Raw genomic sequence first — 27,355 nt, 5'->3', positions numbered from 1 at the left:
TCTTTATTTAATGTTACTTTACTTTGTTACTTTTCATAAGGTTACTTTACATTACTTTGTTACTTTATGTTACTTTACTTAATTACTTACTCTGTTTCTTTATTTAATGTTACTTTACTTTAGGCTACGTTACTTTATGTTACTTTACTTTGTTACTTTACATTACTTTGTTACTTTATGTTACTTTACATTACTTTATTACTTCATGTTACTTTACTTTTTTTCTTTACTTTATGTTTCTTTATTTAATGTTACTTTACTTAAGGCTACGTTACTTTATTTACTTTGTTACTTTACTTTAAGTTACTTTGCGTTTCTTTGTTATTTTGTTGCTTTACTTTAAATTTCAGAGGGAAATACTTTTTACCCCGTTACATTTATCTGACAGACATAGTTACTAGTTACTTTGATTTTACACACAAAACATATGATCAACATATGAAGGCTCTGCTTGGTGAGGTCACCAGTGAGAGGGATAAAGTTATAACTCACCCTGCAACAAAACTATATAAATAAACTATATATCTTCCAGGACCTTTCGGCCTCCATAAAACACTCTGAAAGGGGCCTCCGTATATGCACAATGAGTACTTTTACTTTGAATACTTTAAGTATATTTTGCTGGTAATACTTACTTTTATCCAGGACTTAAACTTGCAACAGTGCATTTCTAATCTGTGTTATTGAAGTTTAATCCTGTGTAAAGTTGTTGTGTTCCATGCTGTTAGCAGCATTATAATGACACAGTGAAACTGCCACAGAAAACCTCTTTTCTAATCCACCCTGCGGTGACGCGACTCTTTGGCAGCAGCCGCTCACTTGTTCTAAGTTTGAGGATTTAACAGGAATGAATTATTAATCAGTATAATTCAATCATCTCAGTCTGATTGTTCTAAACTCCCTTTAGTGTTTGCCAAGCCACTTCATATTAAAGCAACAGACAGTTTGTAATCAGGCGGCTTTAAAGAGTCTGACGGGCGAATTCATTTATCAGATGGATATTTCCCCAGGTGGAGGATCAGCTTCACAGGCTGTTATGAGCTCTGATCCGGAGCAGCGGGGAGGAAGAACTCCCCAAAACATCAGACGGCGAGCTGCTGATGCTGCGTGTGAAGCATCAAACACACGGTTCATATAGCTGCTGATACACAGGACTGATACACAGAAATATTCAGCCATTCATCTTCAAACCTGCAGGTTTCTCTGCAGGGTCAGGAGGCTGGAGGGTATCCCAGCATGCACCGAGACACCTCGAACATTAGAGACAACAAACCAGAGCATGACGCACTTTAACCCGCTGAGATTTACTTCCTGTTCTCTCATGTTTCATTATAGCTTCTAGTATTCATGACTAATAGCTATTTATTTATTTATCTATTTATTTACCCAACGATAGAAACTATTCTTCCTGGGGTTCGTACATAAAACACTACGTAACAATGTAAAAACAAATATGTTATTAAAATCTAAAGCAAAAAAAGAGAACGAAAAAACAAAATAAAACCAAACAAACTACAACCAAAAAAACCCCACTAAAATCAATAACAATAAAACTACTTATGTCAATAATAACAGACAAATGACAACAAGTTAAACATTTAATAAAATACTAAATATAAACAAACTACAAAACAAAAATAAAATCAACAAAAATAAAACTACTAATGTCAATTAAAACAGACAAATAACAAGTTAAACATTTAACAAAAGAATTAAGAAAAATAAACTACAAAAAAACACTAAAATCAACAACAACAAAACTACTAATGACAATAATAACAGACAAATAACAAGATAAACATTTCACAAAAAAATAAAGAAAAACAAGTAAACTATAAAAAAAACTAAAATCAACAACAATGAAGCTACTAATGACAATAAAAAGACAAATAACAAGTTAAACTTTTAACAAAAAAATTAAGAAAAACAAACTACAAAAAACACTAAAAACAACAATAAAACTACTAATGACAATAAAAACAGATAAATAACAATTTAAACATTTAACAAAAAAATTAAGAAAAACAAGCACTAAAATCCACAGCAACAAAACTGCTCATGACAATAAAAACAAAACAAGTAAGTAGTTGTGAATATAAAGAAGTTTTTGAAATGATAGGTGTGATTTGTCCTTTGTTATTCCCTTTAGTACCGCTCTCAGCCACTAGAAGGCATGAGGTTGTTTCCTCCCTGTATATGAAACCTCAGAGTCACACAGAAGTCCTCTTCAATTTCAGCCTTTTTTAATCAGAAACTGAAAAGAAATAAAAAAAAAAACAGATAATTGAGATTTTAAAAAAAGTGTCCTCTCACCTTTCTTTAAATGGATACCACATTTAGGATCATTAAGAGCATCGGTTCTGCTTCCTTTTAATTTGTCACTGCACTAATTGCCGTCCACATAGCCAGTCAATTAATTCAACCTAATTATAGCTCAATTTGCAAAAGCCTAATTGACACGTAGATCTGTCTGTCTGCTGAAATAAAATGACGGCTACATGTTAATGATTTAATCAGATATAATAATTAATTATGAGCAGGAATCTGAAGGCAGGTCAGCAGCTATACCAGATGAGATCATCAACAGAAGGTGTTCTTTTTTTATTCACCTTTATACAAACAAAACAATAAACAATTTAAGGTTCAAAACCTCAAACACACCAAACTCCATTAAAAAAAAGAAAGGACTTTAATTATTATTTTACCAGAAAACACCAAATTATACAGGAAAGAAAGACTCAAACAATAACTGGGAAGCATGATCTGACTGAAACCGATGATTACATGAATCATTCATTCATATGTGTTTGAATAAGTTAGATAATTGAATGAGAGAATGAATAAATCATTCTATTCATTTTAGACTGTGTGGATCACTCTGATGTGTTCTCTGTGGATCTCTGTGGTTAAGGGAACGTTCCCTCGTCCCACCTCAGTTGTAAAAGTCAGTGATGTTGAACATCCTCCTCCACCGCTGATCAATACGTTATCAGCTCTTTGATTGTGCTCTCAGCTCTGAAGTCTGGTCCCTACAAACGGGCCCCGCTGAGCCCTGAAGGAGCCGGACCGGCTCGCTCTGAGCCCGGCCGCCTGCTCCACACTTCAGTGGCCCCCCGCTGAGAGAGGGGCCCCATACTGAGCCGAGAGGCCCTCCATCTTATCAACACACTGTAATTCAGTCTGCACAGCAGGAAGGAGCTGCCTCTGTTATCAACCAGCAGCCTCTGAACACATGGTGGACAGAAAACCTGCTCAGGAATCACACAAATACAACATGTTGTTAGGAGATATAGGAATATTTAGACATTTTTAGACACAGCAATTAATAGAGTACCTTTAAATGTAAAAAAAAACCAGTCCAAAACCTAAATATATTTAGTTTACTGACAACACAGAAAAAACGACCAATACTCAAAATAGAGCTACAGAATGTTTCTATAAAGGAAACACATTCAGGAGCCAATTAGTCTTAATTAATGGAGACTTTTTGTGTCTTCATCCATTATATCTTACATGTAAACATGTTATTAAGGTTTGGATGCCTTACACAGAAGAATTTTCAACAGTAAGTAAGTAGTTCCCACTGCTTCCAGTCTTTATGCTAAGCTAAGCTAAGCTTACCACATCCTGACTTCAGACAGCAAATAAGAATATTCCTCAAAACGCTGGACTTTGTCCTTTAACTTATTAAAAGTTTTATACTATTTAAGGAATAAAACATAAACAAGTCTCTGTATTTACTGTATGTTGTGTTTATGAAACGTATCCTCATACAATGGTTCGTATGATCTTACAAGAAATTATTCTGATTTCTTTTTTAATTAATCCTAATTTTTCCTTGTTTTTTTTAATTGTTCCTATTTTCTCTTTTTTAAATTATTCCTATTTTTTCTTTTTTTTTTAAATGATTTTTCATTTGTTGTTTTTTATTATTCCTAATTTTTCATTAAAAATATATATATTTTCTTAATTTTTCATCTAAAAAAATATATATTCCTAATTTTTCATTTTTTTTTAATTATTCCTAATTTTTGTTTTTTTTAATCATTCCTAATTTTTTGTTTTTATTATTCCAAATTTTTTAATTATGAAAAATATTCCTAATGTTTTGTTTTTATTATTCCTAATTTTTTTATTATGAAAAATATTCAAAATTTGTCTTTTTTATTATTATTCCTAAGTTATCTTTTTATTAATTAATTATTTTATTAATTATTTTATTAATTGGTTTTATTTTGGTTTTTTTAAGTATTCCTCATTTTTTGTACGTTTTTCTACAAATGTCCAGCAACACGAGTTTATGCTCAACACATCCATACAGTCTTTTCAAAATAAACTTCCGTCTTCACAGGAAACTCCATAGTTTAGGTAAAGATGGTGGCTTGGGTTAAAATAACAGAAGTGCTGTAACTTACAGAAGTTACGTGACGAATGAATCAACGTTGACTTCTGGTTTCACACATGAACAGCGGTCTCCTGGTGAAAGTCTGGTGCTTGTCGCTCGTTATACTTCGTGCTTCACGATTACGTGGATTACATACGCATTGCGTAGCTATGAACGGTGGATGAGAACAGTCTGGTTTATTTCTTTTTGTACTTTAATTTGTGCAAAATAAACTCTTTCTAGCATGTCAATAATAACAGCCTTACTTCCTGTTTTTAACTCTGGTGAAAATATGAGAAACTCAGAGTGTGTATTTGATGTGAGTGTTGTATGTAGAGCTGCCACCAGTCAGTGTGATGTGTTTAAAGAGCCCCTGCCTCTCTCCGCCGCCTCACATGTTCCTTCTACATTATACAGCTTTCTCGCTTTTTTCTACTGCCAACTCTTTCTCCTCGCCAGCTGGTCAAGGGTCTCCTGCTGCCGCCAGGGCCCACAGCTCACTTCCTACTTTCTCCAGCACCTGTTCCTATTTGGCAAGGCCGAGCGGGATCCTGAAAGCTTGGAGACGAGCCATCTGCTGCCCGGCTCTGCACCATTTTACCCCCCGATCCCCCCGAGTCACTGCACGCATCCTCACTTTCTCTCTTTTCACAGCTCTGCTGAAAGACGGAGGAAAAGCTGAAATGGATCGTCTGGTGAATCCAAAGAATCAACATTTAGCTGCAGGGACCGGCTGACAGTATAGAGGTTAAACCAGAGTGGAGTAGAGGTATTTTACCTCATGCAGCTGGAGAGAATGATAATAATAATAATAATAACTGTCATTTTTCATCTCAAATCCTCAAAGTTCTTCTCACCTTGTTGGAGCAAGAATGGCTTATTTCTAATGCATCACCCTAACAGATGTTATTTATCTCAAACATGATGATTTCAAGCTTCTGAGGTTGGGGTTGGTTTGTTGTAGTATCATCAAAGAACGTATATTGATGAGGTGTGAAAGTCAATTGTTTGTTCCATGTCAACGTTGCCGCCCAGCAGCAGAGCTACGCCTCCGCCATTTTGGACTGAAAGCGACTACCAGACGTCAGTAAAACGTCCGCCCTACAAAGAGCCTTACAAAAGTAAAACTACATTATTCTAAATTCTATTGTCTAAAAATTCTATGTTCATATTCTACTGAAATGGCCCGTGTTGAACAATGGAAATATTATAAATATAATAAGCATTTTCAGTCCAAAATGGCGGCACAAGGCTGTTGTCAGAAAAACTTATTATATTTTAAAAGTCAAAGTAGTAATGCCACATATAAATACTCTGGTAAGTTCTGCATCAAAATTTTACTGAAGCAAAAGTATCAGCATCAAAATACACTTAAAGTAACAAAAGTAAAAGCACTCATTCTGCACAATCATCAACATTATATTATTGTATTATAAGTATTGATGCATTAATGTGTTCATCACTTTAATGATGCAGCTGGTAAAGGTGGAGCTACTTTTAATGACTTTATATACTGATGGTAGTTTAGTCTATAATAATACATCATAATATATTTGTTAATAATATGTTGTATAAATAGCTTGCATAATGTGTAATGTAATTAGTATTAACTATCAAATAAATAAATAAAAATAAATAAAGTTGAGTAATATGTTCAATATTTCCCTCTGAAATAAAATGGAAACACTCAAGTAAAGTACATGGATCTCAAAATTGAGTAAATATAATTAGTTAATTTTTCAATACTGCTTCGTTCATGTAAAATGTAATAACATTGTATTTACAAAGGAGGTCAAATAATACATTTACTGAGTTTCACACACACACACACACACACACACATATATATATATATTTATATAAACTGGGGAAAAAAAGTTCGGAAACTTGTGTTTGGTGGATTATTTCTCTGTTGTTACAATGCTGATTGGCATTGTATTTTACATCATTGGAAAGCCTGTTTATTTACCTTCACAATGATGTCCAACTTGTAAGGATCATGCATTTGTGGGATGAGCAGCACAGCTGATTATGTGGGTAGCGCCCAACAAAAATTTGCCATTATGCTCTGCCAATGGTAAACAGTGTATTCTCATAAGGCTACCAGGAAGCCTGCAATGACTGCCCTTCACCGTCAGGCCCGTTTGCGCTGGTGTCGACAACACAGACAATGGATCCTGAACATGTGGGGGAATGTCATGTTCAGTGATGAGTCCAGGTTCTGTCTGCCAAAGTCGGACGGCAGGGTCAAAGTATGGAGACGACGCAGAGAACGCTATGCTGATTGTTGCACCGATGGAGTAACAGCTTTTGGTGGGGGCAGTGTCATGGTGTGGGGGGGGGCATCTCCCTCACTGGCAAAACAAGGCTTGTCATCATTGAAGGCCATCTCAATGCAGTGAGATATCGGGATGAGATTCTGCAGCCAGTGGCGATCCCATATCTCCACAATCTGGGACCTAACTTCATCCTCCACGATGACAACGCTCGCCCACAGAGCCAGGGTTATCACAGACTACCTCCACAATGTGGGAGTAGAGAGAATGGAACGGCCTGCCAAGAGTCCAGACCTCAACCCAATTCAACATGTGGGATCAGCTTGGGCGTGCTGTACGTGTTAGAGTGATCAACACAACCACGCTGGCTGACCTGCAACGAATCCTGGTTGAGGAATGGAACGCCATCCCACAGCAACGTGTGACCAGGTTGGTGACCAGCATGAGGAGGAGTTGCCAGGCTGTTGTGGCTGCGTATGGATCTTCCACCGCTACTGAGGCTCCTGACGGTGTATTAAATTAATAAAGTGTAAAATAGCCAATATGTCTTGTTTGTTCCTTGTTACTGATAGAGAGTTCAATCATCCAATCCACCAAATAACTCAAAACAAGAGTCAACACCAACAGGAGAATACACTGTTTACCGTGGGCAGAGCATTTTGGCAAATTTTTCTTGGGTGCTACCCACATAATCAGCTGTGCTGCTCATCCCACAAATGCATGATCCTTACAAGTTGGACATCATTGTGAAGGTAAATAAACAGGCTTTCAAACCATGTAAAATACAATGCCAATTAGCATTGATACAACAGAGAAAAAATCCACCAAACACAAGTTTCCCAAATCTTTTTCCCCAGTTTATATATATATATATATATATATACATATACACTTCTATTTTCTTCAAAACAATCTTTTCATGAAAGTCACAATATTTTGAACTGTTAACGGTATTTCTGTACACTTGATGATTACAAAATATATATAAAATATATTTGAAGGGACTATTTGTAACTTTCAGAAATGCTTCTTAACAGCGACACCTGTGGCCGTGAAATCAACGACAGTCAGCGTCGGGCTCGCGCTTGCTCGCTCTAAATATACCTGAATGAGCATCACACAAAACAGTGAGGCGACACACATCAGCTAAAAGCACAATATCACTCTATATTTCAGCTGCTTGGCAGTAATGTTAGCTGACCAGACGAAGGTCTCTCCATGAACATGATTTAGATCTGATCCTAGTGTTGGCTTTTCCTGCCTAAGTGCAGGCTGATGCAGCGGGGCTCTCCAGCGTGTCTCCCTGCTCTCTCCGCCCTCAGCTGGAGAGAGCAGAGGAGACACCGGCACCCGGTCGGTAACGAGAAGACAACATAAATCTCTGTAGAGCTCCGTCACTTCACAAGACACGGAAAACCTCTGTTGGTCTGGAGGAGCTGCAGCAGTTATTTCTGCACAAACGTCCCCTGTACATTCACTAGATATTCTCAGAGCTAAACTAACTCTTCTGCAGTGTGGAGTGAGCGCGCGTTCACGTCTAGAGGTGGAGCGAGCTGAGCTGTCTGAGTGAAGGCGAGCAGGCAGAGGAGGAGGGTACAGCGGCTACACGCGAACGCGCATATGCGAGCGCGCATGTGTGACGACCCGCTACATTTATGCGTGTACAAAGTTACAAATAGTCCCTTTAAACATAACATTTTTTAAATATATATGAAAATATATTCAATGTTTTTATTCTTAATATAAAAAGAAAAATATTAAATATATATGAAAATATGTAGCCTCCTTGTTCTTGTATTTGCCACAAAAAAAAGAAAAGAAAATAAAAAAGTCAGTTGTTATGGACTACAACTCCCATGGTAAAGGAATGTGTCTGTGTCTGTGCATGCGCAGGAAGGTGGGACGCGTGAACCCATGCGGATATCCAGCGCGGTGTAAGATGGCGGCGTGAGAGAGGCTCGTTCAAAACACACAGATCTTCACCTGAGAGAGGTAACGAGGTTAACTAACATCAGCTGCGTTACGAGGATCCGTCCGTCAGTCACTCACAGGTAGAGGTTGGAATTCACATTCCAGAAAAGGTACGTTAATATTTAATAATGCTATAATCTGAATCAGAGCTAACGTTAGCATCACTGTTCTGGTTAACATGACGCTAGCCGCTAGCTGCTAGCTGCTGCTGTGTGGGCCCGGTTAGCTTTAATGCCGCTAGCTGCTAGCTCACCGGCTAACAGCCGGAGGATGGATGTTAGACAGCCGAATGATCACAGTAGTAGTGTTTTCACTGCCTGTACAGTTTAACGTGGATTATTCCACCCGATCAGCTGTTAGTGTGACTGAAACGTGAATGATGGTGTGTTATTAATGAGGATCTGACAGTCTGGAGAGAAGAGCTAACTGAAGCTAGGTGACTGTTACCTAACCTGCATGCTAGCTTTGTGTTTTCATCAGGTCACCTGGAAACTAATACATCTCTATTAAACATTATACATCTCACATCAGCAGTTAACGGACTGAAAGAGCTGCTTTTAATACACTGTAGTACAAAGTACATTTATTCAAGAACTGTACTTAAGTACAATATAGAGATACTTCCACTTTCTGCTGCTGTATACTTAATGTTGTACTGTTTACTCCTACATTAATGGAACATCTTAAAGTACTTGTTATTAGACTTTATATGAAAGAGGTTCTGGTAAAAGTAACTCATTATATTTAGTCAAGTACTGTGCTTGAATATAATTTTGAGGTACATTACTTGAGTATTTCATTTTATTTCAGAGGGAAATATTGTGCATTTTTATTCTTTTCTTTTAAAAAAAACAAACCAAAACATGTATTTATTTATTTGATTGTTACTAGTTACTTAACATATTCAGATTATTAAAAATAAATCGAATAAATGCTGATGTGTTATTATATATTAAACTAGCAGCAGTATATAAAGTCATTAAAAGTAGCTCCACCTTCACCAGCTGCATCATTAAAGTGATGAACACATTAATGCATCAATAATTAGAATACAATAATATAATATAGATTATTCTGCATAATGAGTACTTTCACTTTTTGAATGCAGGACTTTTGCCTGTAAAAGTTTGTTCACACTGTGGTATTACTGTTACTGAAATAACATTAGTAACAGTAAGTTTACACAATAAATATACCAGACTACTACAACTAGCATACAAATCTAAATATAGAATATCATACTATATAGATTAGCAAATTGTGCAAGTTACAGTTTTCTTTTGAAATAAAAATGAAGTAATCAAGTATTCAGACCCTTTAATTAAATAAAAGGTAGTAATACTTTGTTTAAGAAATGCTGGAACATTTTTCCGAGAAAAAATACGTAAAAAGGCCGAAAAATGTCCCAAAAAATTTGAAAAAAATCCTGACAAAATGTCTGAAAATGTGTGGTCAAGGTGCAACTAAATTTACACATTTTATAAAGTAACTATTCCAGCTGTCAGATAAATGTAGTGAAGTGAAAATAGAATATTTGTAATGGAGTATAAAGTAGCATAAAACTGAAATACTTAACATACTGAATCTTTCCATGCTCTGTGGTTGTTTTAATGCTGGTTGTTTGTCTTATTTTCTGCATTATTCAGTCGTGTGTGTGACCTCATCCTCCTCCTCGCCACTGATGAACTATTTAGATAAGATATTAGATATACCTGCTAACGGTGTCGTTTCACTCTCTCTCTGTGTTTCAGAGCCGGTGGGATGGCGAAGAGGATCGCTGATAAAGAGCTAACGGACAGGAACTGGGATCAGGAGGAAGAGGGAGAGGAGGTAATAGAATAAATAAATAGAGACCAACGTTGGAATATAAATCACGTGAAAGAGTCCAGATGTTTCAGATTGAGGACGGTGGCGACGTGTTAATGTAACTAATAATCTGATGTTGTTGTTCATGAAGGCCGGGACGTTTTCAGTTGCGAGTGAAGATGTGTTGAAGAGCCGGGCGATCAAGAAGGCCAAACGCAGAAACATCGGAGAGGTAAAGCCAGAAATATCTACGTGTTATTAAACCTTTCTTACCAAGTTTCTGCTCTTTGTGCTGATACATTGATCATAAATGTTGTGTCTTGTTTCAGGGCGATGGCGGCGGAACCTTCAAAGGCTTTAAGGGGATTACTTTGACCACGGCGGCGAGCGGCAGTTCAACGCCAACGGGGTTCTCTGGTTTTGGGAACGGCGGCGGCTTTAAAGGCCTCAGCGGTCTGACCAACGGGAACAGCATCACTCCGTCATTCGGAGGTTTCTCTTCTCCGGCTACAACATCCTCCCCTACACCCGGTGAGGAACCGTTAGCCTTATTAGATATGAATGAAGTGATATTTAGTCAGAGACGTTCCTGCATCTACTAGCAGGTAGATGTTTGTTAGGGGAGCGTCTCAACCACAGCAGGTCACGAGCTGCTGAAATCAACCGGCTGACCTGCGACTAGTTTATGGTGCTGAGAGAGAGAGAGAGAGCATGTATTATAGAGAAAACTCAGTCCGTCTGCAGTGACTGAGCAGCAGAGGAGAGTCAGACTAATGATGTTTGTTTGTTAATGGAGAGATTTAATGTCAGTCTGTCTGTCCGTGGGGATCAGGTGGACCACGACATGGTCAGAGTGTCCCGACAAAAAGGCTGAAAAATGTCCCAAAAAAATGCAGAAGAAAGACCGAAAAGAGGCCGAAGAATGTCTGATAACATGTCAGAAAAGTCTGATAAAAGGCCGAAGAAAAGTCAGAAAAATATCTGAAAAAATGTCCAATACATTGTGCATCCCTATGTCCAGTATGTTTGCTGATATTAGTTATTAATAATGTAAATGTATTGTCTTATTTAAAGTGGATTGTGAGCTGATTTATTATTCTCTAACGGGTCTCGTTCTCTTGATGTAGTGGAGGTGAAACGTGCTCCCTGTTGGTGTTTGTTGGTTTGGTATTAGAGGGTAATGGAGCTGAATCGGCGGGCGGTGGGGGGGGGGGGGGGGGGGGGGGCATTTGTGTCTGGCTGCTCTTTTCTTTCCCGTCGCCGTGGCGCTGCAGGGCAGGACGGGGGAGGGGAGGGGCTCCTCGTCTCTTCCTTGTCTCTTCCTCATCCAGCTGCTGTCACACTAACCCTCCTCCCTTCTTCATCATCCTCTCAGGTCTAACGTTCAACGGCCCCGCCTCCTCTGACATCACCACCAAGCAGACCAATGGCTCGGCGGTGAGCCCAGCTCAAAGCTGCAGCTCCTCCAGCAGCAGCATCTTCTCCTCCAGCAGCAGTGTGGGTAACAAGGAGTACAGCCGGCAGCTCACCGCTCTCAACTGCTCGGTACGCGACTGGATCACCAAGCACGTCAACGACAACCCTCTGTGTGACCTCAACCCCATCTTCAGGGACTACGAGCGCCACCTGGCCAGCATCGAGCGCCAGTATGGAGCGGGCGCTGCTGACGGGGGCGCGGAGGAGAAGAAGAAGAAGCTGCCGACCACGGCCACCCCTCCTCCTCCTCCTGCCTCCTCTTCCTCCTCCGGCAGCTCGGCGGCTCCGGCTCCAGCCGCCGCCGGTCTGTTCTCTTTTGGCAAAACTACGACAGAAGACTCGGCCCGGGACAAAGGTGCAGCTCCGATGCCCGTCGGCGTGACGTTTAACTTCGGTCAGAAGGTGGACAGCTCGGTCCTCGGCTCCTTAGGGTCCAAAACGACCCCCCCCAGCTTCTCCTTCTCCTCCAGCCAGAACTCCCTGTTCGGATCTCCTGGTTCTGGATCTGCTGCTCCGCTGGCCTTCAGCGGCGCCAAGACCGAGGACGCCCGGCCCGCAGGTACACCGCTATCCTAATATAATATAATATAATATAATATAATATAATATAATATAATATAATATAATATAATATAATATAATATAATATAATATAATATAATATAATATAATATAATATAATGATAATGATAATATAATGATAATATAAAGACCGAGGACGCCCGGCCCGCAGGTACACCGCCATTAAAATATAATATAATAATAATAAGATAAAGACCGAAGATGCTCGGCCCTCAGGTACACCGCCATCAAAATATTATTATATAATAATAATAATAATATGAGGACGCTCGGCCTGCAGGTACGCCGCCACCAAAATATTAAAATATAATATATATGTTCAATGTAGAGAGGAAGTTGAGTTTAACTTTAAATTCATACTGCAGTTTATTCAGGAAGCATAAAGTATTAGTGGATAAATAGTCAGCAGCTGTTGTGAGAACCGATGAATCGTTTAAAGTCACTTTACATTCAAAAATGGCCGAAAATTCTGTTTTCAGCCTCTCAGATATGGAGATTTGCTGCTTTTCTCAGTTTTATATATTCACATTAGAGTGATCTCTTTTGGTTTTGGACATTTAAAGACATTACTTTGGACTTCGAGGATCTGGGACGGACATTTTTCACTATTTTCTGCCATTTTCTAGACAAATTAATCTGCTGAATACTTTGTCGATTGATCGATTCGGAGCTGCGACGTCGAGTCGATCAAACTAAAAAATGAATAGCCAACTATTTTGATAGTCAATGAATCAAATATTTCTGGTTTCAGCTTCTTTAAATAGTTTTTCTAACATATGATGATATTAAATTAAATATATTTGTGGTTGAACACAGTAAACTGTTTCAGTGCTCTGGAAAGATGAGATGGACGTTTTCACAACTTTATTATGAAGATTAATCAGAATAATCACTAGTTGCAGCCAATTGTTTAGTTTATTAAATGCTTGTTTTGTTTGAACAACAGTTGGTGAGAACCTGCAAATGTTTGGCATTTTTAAACGATTAATCAATTACCAAAATAGTTTAGTTATTTTCTGTGGACGTCAGTCTGTGTGGAGAATAACTTGAATTGTTTTTAATCTAAGTGCATCATATTTTATATTAGGAGCAGTTCTACTGTGGTTAGAGTCTCTTAGTTGGTTTAATTGATAATGAATGAGTGTAAATCTACTAATGAAGCCTCCTACTAACATAAAGGAAGTGTTTTTAATTAGCAGACAGAGATTAAGGACGGAGTCGTCAAGTAACGCTGCAAATAATCAATTCATGTCAATGTCAGTTAATCGAGTAATCCAGGTTTACATATTGATTGTTTTATTTTATCCGTCCAAAACAGAAATATGAATTCACATTTGAGAAGTCACGACAGATTTAGGAAATGTTTTGCTTTAAAATGACTTGATTATCAAAATCAATGTCACATTAATTTTCTGTAGAAAAAGTCTGAAATATCTAAAATTCACCGTCTGTGTTTTTACATTTGGAAGTCAGAGGCGTTAATAATAATAAATATCACCTGATTCCAGACAGTCGGATCTTGTTGAAAAATGTAAATTATTAATAAAATGTGTTTTTTTTGTAGACGTGAACGGAGACGAGGAGTCGGAGGAGCCGCCCAAAGTGGAGGTCAAAGAGGTCAAAGAGGACGACGCCTTCTACTCTAAGAAGTACGTTCTGACTGTTTTATTGATTAAATGTCGTTAAAAGACGACCTGATCTCTCATTACGGGTTCATGATGTCGGAGTCAGTTTCCTCTTTTCAATCTTTTAATTTGAATAATCTTTAGAGACCTAAAGAGGGAAAAACTATCCACCATTTCACAATAAAAATGTAATTAGAGCAATCAGAAACGGGATTTATGTTGAAGAAATGTTGTGATTATGTGTTAAATATCTAAGATGAATAGTCTCTAAATAATCTAAGAAAACAATAAATTGCAAATCCAAAATGTATTCAATAAAAATCAGCCTTAACATTATATATGTTGTATACAAACATAACTTCCCATTAAAAGTCCCGTTTGTTCCACCAGACTCCATTAAAAAAACACCACAATTTAGCCGTCAGACGAAGCCGGATCTTTAATCTGTTATATTTCTCAAATTCTGCCATTTGACTTTGTAGAATATATGAATATGAACACATCGGCATTAATTGTTGTTGTTTTTATTACAAGTTAACTCTGTTGTGTTTTATGTTTCAGGTGTAAACTTTTCTACAAGAAGGACTCTGAGTTTAAGGAGAAAGGAGTCGGAACGCTGCACCTCAAACAGAACGACGACGGGAAAGTTCAGATGATCATCCGCGCCGACACCAACCTGGGTAAAAATATATACAGAAATACAACTTCAGGAGCGATCGGTTTGATGTTGGCTCCTCCGGAAATCAATATTCAACTGCAAGTCAACGCAGTGAAAACATTCTCCTTTTAGTGGCTAAATTAAATTATAAATATATTTATGCAGCAACAGTATGTAAAATAAATAACTCGCTAAGTAGATTAATGCCATTAAATGTGACAAAAATAATATTAGATTATTTAAATCATTACTGAAGAACATGTTAGATGTGAAAACATCTTCTCCAAAGAATATAAAGAAAATAATACAGAAGTAAATAAGTTTGGGGAAATACATACATTTAATAAATAAATAAAAGGGAAAATAAAATAAAGAAAGTAAATGAATACAAATAAAAACAGAAATATCAATTTGTCACATTTTATAAATTAATTAATGCCTACATTTATTTTTTATACATTTAATGGTATATTTATTTATTTATGTGTGATTTATTCCATCCGACTAATTTAAGATTCTTTAATTAGTCTTAATAAGGTCTTTATTTTTGATTTACAATGAGCAGTATTTCTGCGTAACACGACGTCAACTTGTCAAGTCTCATACCAAATTTCACGAGTTTTCCCCAGGCAAGAACTCATTTTTCAGATTATTCCGACAGCACGTGAATGCATCAAAAACCACGTAATAATGTAATTAAATTCAAAAGCAATTAAACACAAAGTCTCCCGCTCACAAAATGCCTTTTTAAATCTACAGATCAATCACATGTTACTAAATCAAATCAATTAAATGAGGAGATTTTTAAGGATAAAAGAGACTCATCTTAACTTTGTAGATCCAACAGAGACCAGGAAGTCCACATCAGAGCAGGTCAACCTCAGCTCTGGGGGGTCAGGGAAGTTCCAGGAAGTCCAGGAACTTCTTTAAAAAACAAACCGCCACTCTGTTTACGTCTTTGTCCAGAAACTCAGAACTCCACTTCCTGAATGCAAACTAGAGCTGCAACTGATGTTCTCAGTTCATCATTTGAGTTTTAAAATGATGGGAAAGAGTCGGAGTCGACGTCTGTCAGCCAACAGACACACAAATAGTTCTTTCTGTCTGTTTTAAAGGTGATGAATCATTAAAATACACATAAATATTCAGAGGAGAAACTCCCAGAAACAGATCAGAGAGGAAACAGAGAGGTTTATCTGTGTTTCTGTGATCTAACGGCTCCACCTACTGGTCACACTGAGGAACTACTACGTCCACTAGAGTCCACTAGAGTCCACTAGAGTCCACTAGAGTCCACTAGAGTCCACTAGACCAGGGGTCAGCAACCTGCAGCTCTTTAGCTCCTCTCCAGTGGCTCCCTGTGGATTTTAAAGAAAAGAAATGAATATCTGTTTTTTGTTTACATTTAAATTTGTATTTATCATTGTTGTAGGTCTATGGTACGACGGAGTATTAGGGCCAAATTGAGAATAAAGTCATAGGTTTACGAGAAAAAGTCAAAATATGAGAATAAAGTTATAATATTATATAGTAGTAATTTTACGTTTTATTTTATTTTTTCTAGTTAAGTTATGAATTTTTTCACGCAATATTACAACTTTTTTTCTCATATACTTAGACTATAAACTGTGTTACCTTCATCACAATGATCAAATGTTTTGCGGCTCCAGACAGATTTTTTTTGCACTAAAAATGCTCTTTTGATGGTAAAGGTTGCTGACTCTTGCTCTAGATTATTATTTCAGTGTTTCATGGTGATGTTAACCTGATGGTGTGTGTGTGTGTGTGTTTCAGGGAACATCCTGCTGAACATCATAGTGCAGGCGTCCATGCCGTGCTCTCGGGTGGGGAAGAACAACGTGATGGTGGTGTGCGTCCCCAACCCGCCCGTCGACGACAAGAAGGCCGACAGCCCCGTCCCCCTCCTGATCCGGGTCAAGACCGCCGAGGACGCCGACGAGCTGCACAAGACGCTGGAGGAGAAGAAAGGCTGAACCCCCTCCACCCCACCACCTCCTTCACCACCGTCCCTACATCCTACCAGAGCTTTTAGCTGCTGACGTCACCTGGTCTTCATCCTCCTCCAGACTCATCACGCCGGTTTTATCCATCACGTCTGTATTAACTGGTCCCGGTTCTCTCCTTCTAGAATCACTCGTCATACTGTGAAATCTTTTTATTTAGAGTCACAAATATCAGAAGCAGGCGGTCATCTACATTCCTCCGGTCCGCCGCCGCTGCCGCTTCGTTAGAGGAACAGAACGACGCATCTTATCAGTCAGTGTTTCATTCGACTGTTTTAACGAGTGAATTATCTCTGACTCTTAAAACCACTCTTTATTTTGGAGAAAGCTCCAAATAAAACAGTCCAGTCGATTTGGTTTTACAAATTAAAAACTCGCAGTAAACGTTTAGTTTGTGTCGATGAACGCGTGTCGAGGAATTTAGTGCGTCTGCTGAGTGGAAACTATTTATTGTGTCGGCAGGTTCGTACCCGTCTGTGTGAATGTTTCCCCTGAAAACGACGAGCGTGTGGATGAAAGGAAGAGTGAGACCGACCCCGTTGTTGTTCTTCTTTTTATTTTTATTTCTGTAAACATGGACTCTGTTGTTTTTCCAAGTGTCCTTTGTGTGGCCTTCGAGATGCTTCATCGTCTGAGAACATTTGTAAAAGACGTTTATTGGGGAATAAAAGGAAACGAACAACGACGGCTTTTTATTTTCTCTGCTTTTTAGTTTGACGTAGATTTAAAGATTGGCCTCCTGGTTTTATTCTACTTTATTGTAAATGTCCTTTCAGATCCAGAGTACAGATCTAATCATCTAAATCTAATGTCTCCGTCTTTTAGATCTGAGAGAGGTTAATGGGGTTGTTATGGGACTCAGACAGACTGTCCACAAAGCGATTAATAACTCACAGATGGAAAATATTAAATCAAATTAAATGGTGTGAAACAGCCTCAGAAAGATCTTTTGAAACAAAAATAAATAAAAAATAAAATTAACAATAAAATGTTGGACGTAAACAAACATCCTGATGATTAAAGTCAATAAAATCTAAAAAAAGAAAAGGTATTTTATTCTCATGAGTGATTTTATAAGTGAATTTTCTCATATTACTGTTTTAACGAAAAACTAATCAAATAATTTCGAGAACAGAAAGAAATGGAATTTAGGTTTAACTTTATCTAAATTAGTTTTATTCTTGTAATAATACAAATTCTTCCTGCCATTTTTTTGTTTTTCTACGATTACATTTAAGAACTGATCATCAACGTTGTAAATATTGTCAGTCGACTCGGTTGATCAAAAAAAAATTCCGTATTAAATTAATATTTAAAATCTCTTATCGAACAAAGAAAATGAGCTGAATAATCACATTTTTGAATTTGTAAATAAGTTGAAGATGTGACTTTAAATTTTGGGAACTTGTGCCTTTTCTCACGTTACTGTTTCACTAAATACAAAAAAGTTACCGTTTCTCATAAAATATACAGTTTTGTCATAAATTCTCCATAAAAATCCCAACTTTTTCTGAATCAAAATTAAATCAAACTAGGAAATCAGTGCTAATATTCGGCCCTAATGATTAATTATTTAAGTCATTTAACGAGTAACAACAGAGTTTCAGCTCATTTCCTGACAAGCTGCAAACCGTTGATTTATTTTTTCATTTAATCCATTTTAACACTTAAAATCGATTTATTGAGAAAATAATCGATGGTTTGCTGCTTGTGAGGAAATAAGCTGAAACTGTTGTTTTTACTCGATAAATGACCTTAAAAATTAATTATTTTGAATTAAAAATGTATATGAAGATATGAGGGGGAAACCGGTGGATTGCCTACTCCGGGTAGGGAATGAGTCCTTACCCCAAGTGAAGGAGTTTAAGTATCTCGGGGTCTTGTTCGCGAGTGAGGGGACGATGGAACGTGAGATTGGTCGGAGAATCGGAGCAGCAGGGGCGGTATTGCATTCGCTTTACCGCACCGTTGTGACGAAAAGAGAGCTGAGCCGGAAGGCAAAGCTCTCGATCTACCGTTCAATCTTCGTTCCTACTCTCACCTATGGTCATGAGTGTTGGGTCATGACCGAAAGAACGAGGTCGCGGGTGCAAGCGGCCGAAATGGGTTTCCTCAGGAGGGTGGCTGGCGTCTCCCTTAGAGATAGGGTAAGAAGCTCAGTCATCCGTGAGGAACTCGGAGTAGAGTCCTTGCTCCTTTGCGTCGAAAGGAGCCAGTTGAGGTGGTTCGGGCATCTAGCACGGATGCCTCCTGGGCGCCTCCCTTGGGAGGTGTTCCAGGCACGACCAGCTGGGAGGAGACCACGGGGAAGACCCAGGACTAGGTGGAGAGATTATATCTCTACTCTTGCCTGGGAACGCCTCGGGATCCCCCAGTCAGAGCTGGTTAATGTGGCCCGGGAAAGGGAAGTTTGGGGTCCCCTGCTGGAGCTGTTGCCCCCGCGACCCGATCCCGGATAAGCGGTTGAAGATGGATGGATGGAAGATATGAGGGGTTGATTTTGAGGAAAAGTCTGAATTTTCTGAGAAATTTCACAAATTTGTCAAAGGAAAAGAATGGTGATTAAAAATGTTAAGTTGAATTTTTTTTTTAACGATTACATTCAACACTGTTTTTAAATTTTCTGCATTTCTGCATCGAGCTAAGAAAACAAAATGAACTGATTAATCACTTCTTTAAAAATGTAAACAAGTTGAAGACGTGACTTTGAACTTGTGACGGACGTTTGTTATTTTTGGTATTTTACAATTTTCTAAAGTGCTTTCGCTCATATTATATTATGACTGTTGTTACGGACAACATTGCATTACTTTTTCTCAAAATTAGTTTTGCCATTATGAATCCTCCATAAAAATCACAACTTTATTCCTGTAAAATTAGGATTTCTTTCTTCAAAATATTAATCCTTATACATCAAAATCTATGTGTAGAATCAAAACATTTTGAGAACGAAGTCATAATTTCAAAAGATAATTGATAATATTAGAATTCAGGTTGAACTTTATTATATTTTCGTGTTAAATGTGCTTTATTCTTGCGATGCTACAAATTCTTTGCAATGTTTTTTTTTTACGATAACATTTGAGACTTGATGACTATCATTGTTTAATCAACAAACAATTTCCACATTAAATTAATTTTTAAAGTAATTTATCAAGCAAAGAAAACAAAAATGAGCTGATTAATCACATCTTGAAGACGTGACTTTGAACTCTTGTAAAATTAGTTTTGTAATATGAGTTCTCCATAAAAAATCACAATTTTATTTTATTTTTTCCCCCTAAAAAAATATTAATTCTTAAACATAAAAATCTCTAAAACTTAGTTTCCAGTCTTACCAGTAGTGAAGGTGGCGCTACAGGAAAGATCATGGAGTCATCCTCTGAAGATCAGGATCGGTAAAGTTCAGGGAAATATTTCCATTAAATTTAATTTTTCTTATGTACGAGTGGAAACTAAAGAATCCAGCATGTTTTCTAGACCTCTGCTCATCTGATTAGCTGGGTTGCACCTGTTAGGGGCGGGACCAATTACACCTTCTTCATTCTGATTGGTCGATGGAGGCCTCCTACAACCTGAGTAGAGGACCAATCAGCCAGAAGAACTGGAACAACATGAACAATGAAAACAAAAACGCCACTGAATGAAGCAACTTCACGTTAAAACTCAGCGTTTCGTTGACGCCGTTCGGCGGACGCAGGACGTCCTGGAGGAGCCGAGAGCCGAGCCGACGATAACGTTTGATCAGCTTGTTTCTCTGATAACTTCAGATCCAGACGACCGACGACTAAAATCCTTCATCTGGTTCAAATATAGAGTTAAAAACCACCAATATTTAAAAAGTCTATCGTAAAAATGAGTCAATTTATGACGGCGTCTGACCGACAACCATAACGCTGACGCATCCACAAAGAGGACATGATGACTACGAAGGACGGAACCTGCCAAAATGAATAAATAAATGACTCGATAAATTAAGAAACATGTCATTAAATGTAGCAAAAATTATATATATATAAATAAATGCATAAATAAATCAAAAATAAATGCAAAGGTAAAGATCATGCAGAAATGAATAAATCAAAAATAAATAATTACATACATTTAAAAATAAATAAAAAAATAAATACAAAGGGAAAAATCATGCATAAATAAATACATAAAAATAAAGATAAATATATACACTTAAAAATAAATGCAAAATTAAATAAATCAAAAATAAAACTTTAAAAATTAATAAAAATAAATACATGAATAAAAAAATGGAAATTAAAAATAAAAATAAATAAAGAAGCAAATTAAAACAGAAATATCAATTTATGTCACATTGTATCAATTCATTAATGGCTATATTTATTTTTTAAATATTATTTTTGCTACAGTTAATGCCATTTATTTATTTATTTTTGATTTTGGCAGGTTCCGTCCTCCGTAGTGACGCCACTGACAGGTGACCAGATGAGACGATTAAAACTACAGATTTAACATTTAGGATAATTGAAGCACATAACTCATCAACATATATAACATCGCTCTAGTCGTTATTAGACGTTTTGATTATACCTTAAGAACTCTCTCTGGATCAAACTGAAGCGTCTATGAAATCTGAAAAAGAAAAAAGCCACAAGTTTTTTTTCTGTTAATGTGTATTTCAATAAATAAATACAGTAAAATGTACGTACAGTTTATAAACTAAGCAACAGAAGTTTGATGGTAACATGCACATTAACTGTGTCCGTGTACAAAAGCATTAAAACGATGTAACAACAGAAAGGTTTTTAAAAAGGATCTAAAAGCGTTTTACAGTGCAAACTGTGGTGTTCTGGTACATCGACCGTCTCTCTGCTATCGATCGATCGATCAGCGTGGATACATTCAGCTGGAGGAACTAGAAACTACGTCATCAATAACACTGAAAGAAAGAGGTGCCCTGTGGGATATCTCACCGTTTAAATACGACACAGAGGAAAACACTTTGATCGAGGATGGCTTCGTCTCTCAGTGAAAATCAATCACTGATAATAACTGATCAATAACAACAACACTCAGATTCTCCTTCAGTTTCACCGTCAAATCACCAAAACATGAGACGACAAAATCAGATTTCATTTCAATAACTTCAAGATTAAAATCGTAGATATTTTTCTCCCCAACAGTCAACCTAATACTCATATCTTATTTTAGATTTTGGACATTTTTCACTACTTTTGGAAAAAAACAATTATTAGTCCTGTTCTCTGCTTATTTGTCTGAAATAGTTCAATTTTAATTTCCTTCCTCCATAAATTTAAAAACGTATTTTACGATAATTTTGCATTTAGAGATATTTTTGTGTCTGGGAAAAGTGAGAAAAAAACATTTACATTCCCAGGATAAATACAGACAATATGCAATATTAATGTCTTTAATAATTATCTCATAAAGGAACCAAATTGAGTTTCTCAATCAAAATTGAATCAAACTGGGAAATCAGTGGCTACGGAAGCCATGAGAGGCCAGTGAGAAAAAGTTTTTTAATTTTAATTTCTCCATGCGCTCTAAAGACAAGCTACGTATATCGTGTGTTAGCACGTTATGTAAAATAAAACACACCTGGAAGAAAACATGAATGTTTTTGGTCTTATTTAGAACATGTAGCAATGGTGCACTTCAGCTTCTCTTTGGCTGAAATAAGAATTACAAAAAAAAACAAAAAACAAACAAACAAAAACAAAAAAATCACATGTCAATTTTTTTTTTCACCTGTTTTCACGGATAAAAAAAAATATTTAAGTAACAAACTAAGATTATCTTGGTAAAACCTTTTTTTCCACCTGTTCTTAAGTCATAAAGACAAGAGAAAAAACTATTTAGATCAGATTTACAAAATGGATCATCAAAATATTTTCTCACTTGCCTCTCAGGGCTTCCGTAATATCCAACTCATGATTAATTAATAATTTTTCATTTATCGAGTAACAACAAATGAGTTGCAATTATTTAAAACATTTTCTTAAAAGCTGCAAAAAATCGATTATTTTCTCCATAAATCCATTTTAAAAGTGCCCAAAAATAGTGAAAGATTTTGAGAAAAATTAAAAGTCTGGGAATATTTAGAAAAAAAATGGTTAAAGAAAAGTTAGAATTTTGTGATAAAAATGTCAAGTCGAATTTTATGACTAAGTCGTAATATTATGAGAAAAAAATCACAACTTTATTCTTCTAAAATTATGATTTCTTTCTCAAAATATTACTTCTAAAACATCAAAATCTCAGTGTGAAATCACAGCGTTTTAAGAATAAAGTCATAATTTCGAGAAATAATTCACAATATTCAAATTCAGATTTAACTTTGTTACAGAAAAGAAAATCAACTGCCATAACTGCACAGATGTAAAAAAAAATGAAGGAACTTTGAAAGATTATTGTTCATTGTTTCACCAGTTCTTAAGTCATAAACACAGGAGAGAAAACTAATTAGATCAGACTTTCTTTTTCTCACTTGCCGCTCAGGGCTTCCGCAGTCTCCAGCCCTTATTGAGTAACAACAATGGAGTTGAAATTATTTTCCTCACAACAAACAAAACAAAACATTTAAGAGTGTCCAAAAATAGTGAAAAATGTTCATCACAAGTTCCCAGAAAGTTTTCAACGTATATAAAGTTATTTGGGGGGCGGGTGACTCTCGATATTTAAAAAAAAAGAACAAAAAAAGGCCACAATTTTCTGAGAAATATGTCAGAATTCATTAAAGATAAAAAGTTGTGATATTTTTATGCTTTTATTACAAATTTCCGACTAAAATTTTATGAGAAAATCATAATATTTGGGGTAAAATTCGGAATTTCACAAAGAAAAATAATAATACAAAAAGTTAAATTTATATGATTTTATTCTCCTAATATTCCGAGTATGCTTTTTTACATTACAATTTTACAAAAAAACTTAAAAGTACAATTTTGTTGTCATACTAATTCATCCTAAAAATCACAACTTTATTCTTATAAAATTATGATTTCTTTCTCAAAATATTACTTTTTACTTTTTAAACACAAGTCATAATTTTGAGAAATAATTCACAATATTCAAATTCAGGTTTGACTTTATTATATTTTCGCATAAAATTTGTTTTATTTTTGTATTACTGTGAATTATTATTATTTATTTTTTTTACGATTCAATTTGAGAATTGAGGATTATCAACATTGTTAATATATTTTCTGTTGGTCGACTCGATCATTCAACAAACATTAAAGTTGTTAATCGAACAAAGAAAACAAAATTAGCTGATTTATCACTTCTTAAAAAATGTAAACAAGTTGAAGATGTGACATTGATTTCTGGGAACTCGTGACGGACGTTTGTTGTTATTTCTGATATTTCTTTAGTTGAATCTGATTTTGAACTCTCTGACTGACGTCTCGTCTCTGTCGATGTAATATAAGAAGTGATCTTTGGAAGCCTCAGCTGGTTGTTTAAATGTTGTACATGTTTGTTTAAATGAACACATGAAGTGAAAGCAGGAACATTAAAGTTACGTACAGTCAGATTTAAGGCTTCAGGAGCTCAGAGGGAGAAAAACTTTAACATCAACAAACTGAAAACACATCTGGATCCCAGCAGGACGCTTCCTTCACTTCTTTTTATTCCCTTTAAAATCATCCTCACCGTCGCTTCTTCTTCTTCACCAGTTTTTCAAGTCACTTCCAGTTTGTTCAGTCGCAGTTTTTTAAAACAAAAGTCAAAAGTCAAAGCTGGGTTTCTGTGATTCGTCTTTAACTTGGTGGTGATTATTATCGTCACACAGCTGATTTATTAAAATACAGATGTTGTGTCTGTCAGCTCGGGGTCGCGTCCATCACCGGTTGGTGTCAAAAACATCCGGATCAGAAGCAAAACGACAAACTAAAAATATGAACTTGGTTTCTTTTTTTTGTGACAGTAAATATAAAGACTGGTACTGACTGGATTGTTACTCTTCGATCAGATATTAACTTGAATATTCTGACATTAAAGTCAGAAATTTCCTGGAAAAAAACTAAAATATTCTTTAATATACAAGAAAAAGCTCACAAATTTCCGCTGACAAAAAAACCCCTATATTCTCTGAGATTAAAGTCATAAATTTACGCGAAAAAAATCACAAATTTACGCGAAAAAAGTTGAATATTCTGTAAATTTACGAGGAAAAAAAATCACAAATTTCAGAGAAAAAAAAATTGGATATTCTCCAACATTAAAGACATAAATTTACTAGAAAAAAATTGTGAATATTCTCTTTTTTTTCTTGTAAATTTATGATTTCATAATCTCAGAGAATATTTAAGTTTTTTTCTCATACATTTGTGAATTTCATTATGAAAATTTGTGATTATTTTCTCATAAATGTGTTTTTTTTCTCATAACTTTATCATTTTAATCTCAGAAAATATCCAACTTTAATCTTGAAAATTCAGAGTTTTTTTCTTGAAATACTACCCCCCCACACCAGGCTCCATAATATTTATTTTTACCTACGATGGTCCTGATACGCCGCCATACATCTCCGTATATTTTCTAACTATAATTTAAACGTAGTTTTTATATTTGCACTTAGCATAATAATAATAACACTGTAGCTGTTTGTTGCTGTGCACATCTGAGACTGTTGGTGAATTCAAAGTTATTTGATTTATAGAATATTAATATTAATAATTAGACGCTCAGGGCTGAAGTGATAGAAAGAAAGTTAATTATTATTATTTTAATAATCAATGTTTTTTTAAATCATTTGAAGTAAAGCTATCAACATTTAGATGGCTATTTTCAGATTTTATTAATTCTATTTATTTATTAATTTATAGTTGAGCGACAGAAATCTTCGGCTTATCATTTTGTCACAATTTTCGGAGAAAAAGAAGTTCTGTTCTGACGATAAACTTGATGATTTTATTCCGATGCTGTGAATTATTTTCATCAATCAAGTCATTTTTCAAGTAAGATAAAAAATAATTTTCTTTATTTAATTATAATGATCATACATCTAGCGTGGTGGTGGGAGTTATTAAATCCAGCTTTATCAGCAAAAGAATATTATATCAAACATTAAAGTAAAAAGTAATAAATAAATGCTGGTAACAGGTTCTCCGATGTGCTTCTTAACGTTGTTGTTTCAGCACTTTTGGAAAGATTTTCTGACAAGATAACAAATAATGTTTCATCTTTTTGACCTTTCAGAGACTAATTGAGACAAATGTGTCAATTAATCGATGATAATAAGAGTTAACTGAGCGACTAGTTGTGTCATAATAAAGATGTTTTGATCCCGCTGTGACACCACGTCCGGTTACAGGACTGAAGCCGTCTACACTTCCTGTTTCCTGTCATACAAAAACACGTTTTAACGAGTCGACTCAGCGTCCTCTCGCCTCCCGTTGTCATCCCCGTCGTCGTAGAGAAGATATTAAAAAAGGAAACCACGACGGTGGAATAAAAACAGACGGTGTCGGTAACAGCAGAACCTTTAGTCCAGGCGTCCTCTCTCCTCTCGTCGTCGTTGTCGTCGTTGTCGTCGTTGTCGTCGTCGTCATCGCTGTCGTCTTCGTAGAGAAGATATTAAAAAAGGAAACCCCAACGATGGAACAGAAACAGAGGGTGTCGGTAAAAGCAGAACCTTTAGTCGAGGCGTCTCAGTGAGTAAAGCAGCAGGATATTTACAAGAAAACACATTCCTCACTTCCTGGTCAGAGTTCAGCCGATGCCTCTCCACACGGAGGTCATGTGTTCCCGACGGCGTGGAGAACTGAAGAGAAGAAGAAGAAGAAGAAGAAGAAGAGGCACTTCCTGGATGGCTGGTTTGTTGGTCTCCTCTGACTGAAGCAGGTGTTTGGTTGTCGGTCTCGGTCTGGACACTCGGTGGAGGCACTTGGTAGTCGTGATGCTCTGAGGGAGTCCAGCTCTGCTATGTCATCAGGATGGGCTTCTGACGAACCTCCAGGATGTCTAATAACACACACAAAGACACGCCATAGTCCCACTGATTAAAACTATAACTATATATATCTATATAACTATAACTGGGACTGACTGAGTGAGTGGTTGAGGTGAATATCATGGAAGGGATCATGTACAGTGAGCTGGTCGTTGTTGCAAAATGAACCCCAACAAGGTGATGCAGGACACTGACGGGGTCATTTTGCAATAACGACCGGCTCACTGTACATTATCCCCCTTATTACACAGCTATGTACTCGAGAAATTAATAATTTGACACAAAATATTGATTTAAAAAATGACTTTATTGATATAAAAATGATTTGATTGCTTCTGCTAATGAAAATAGTCCGTTCGACGCGGTCGGAACTGAGTAGCAACGGTTGGAACTGCGTAGCAACGGTTGGAACTGCATAGCAACTGTTGGAACTGAGTAGCAACGGTTGAAACTAAGTAGCAACGGTTGGAACTGAATACCAACGGTTGGATCTGAGCAGCAACGGTTGGAACTGCGAATGAATTTACTGTTTATCAGACCACAAATGAGACAATAATTAGCTAGTTAGCGCTCCCCGCGGTTCCTCCGCCTCACTCCCCGCCGC

General features: G+C 36.5%; 2 protein-coding genes and 1 long non-coding RNA gene across 9 annotated transcripts in view; 1 reads left to right on the top strand and 2 right to left on the bottom strand.

The window, feature by feature from the left end:
• Positions 1–8,552: 8,552 nt before the first annotated feature.
• Positions 8,553–17,484, top strand: nup50 (nucleoporin 50). Its single transcript, XM_074625660.1, has 8 exons — positions 8,553–8,741; positions 10,383–10,461; positions 10,589–10,669; positions 10,767–10,968; positions 11,813–12,472; positions 14,060–14,144; positions 14,682–14,800; positions 16,573–17,484. The coding sequence occupies exons 2-8, from the start codon at positions 10,393–10,395 to the stop codon at positions 16,770–16,772; spliced, it is 1,416 nt and encodes a 471-aa protein (XP_074481761.1). The 5' UTR covers positions 8,553–8,741; positions 10,383–10,392; the 3' UTR covers positions 16,773–17,484.
• Positions 15,262–20,474, bottom strand: LOC141761970 (uncharacterized). The gene is made up of 3 exons (XR_012592679.1): positions 20,141–20,474; positions 16,056–16,136; positions 15,262–16,025 (listed from the first exon to the last, which is right to left on the bottom strand). It is a non-coding gene; the product is annotated as an uncharacterized LOC141761970 (long non-coding RNA).
• A 3,921-nt stretch (positions 20,475–24,395) lies between these two features.
• Positions 24,396–27,355, bottom strand: part of kiaa0930 — a 32,145-nt gene continuing 29,185 nt past the window's right edge. For all 7 annotated transcript variants that reach the window (XM_074625666.1, XM_074625661.1, XM_074625662.1 and 4 more), the window contains one exon: positions 24,396–26,762. In XM_074625666.1, coding sequence (XP_074481767.1) covers positions 26,722–26,762 — 41 coding nt within the window. In that variant the 3' untranslated portion in view covers positions 24,396–26,721. The remainder of the gene's footprint in view (positions 26,763–27,355) is intronic.

The sequence above is a fragment of the Sebastes fasciatus genome, chromosome 23 (genome assembly GCF_043250625.1).
Source record: "Sebastes fasciatus isolate fSebFas1 chromosome 23, fSebFas1.pri, whole genome shotgun sequence".
Taxonomy (NCBI): Eukaryota; Metazoa; Chordata; class Actinopteri; order Perciformes; family Sebastidae; genus Sebastes; species Sebastes fasciatus.
Note: the sequence above shows the minus strand (reverse complement) of the source record. Positions and strands in the feature narration are given on the sequence as shown.

What these genes read in the sequence shown, in the direction of transcription:
- nup50 (XM_074625660.1), top strand. Translation starts at nt 10,393, where the DNA reads ATGGCGAAGAGGATCGCTGATAAAGAGCTAACGGACAGGAACTGGGAT. An exon ending in CGAGGACGCCCGGCCCGCAG is followed by an intron (nt 12,473 to 14,059) that starts GTACACCGCTAT and finishes TTTTTTTTGTAG; the next exon opens with ACGTGAACGGAGACGAGGAG. An exon ending in GACGCCTTCTACTCTAAGAA is followed by an intron (nt 14,145 to 14,681) that starts GTACGTTCTGAC and finishes TTTATGTTTCAG; the next exon opens with GTGTAAACTTTTCTACAAGA.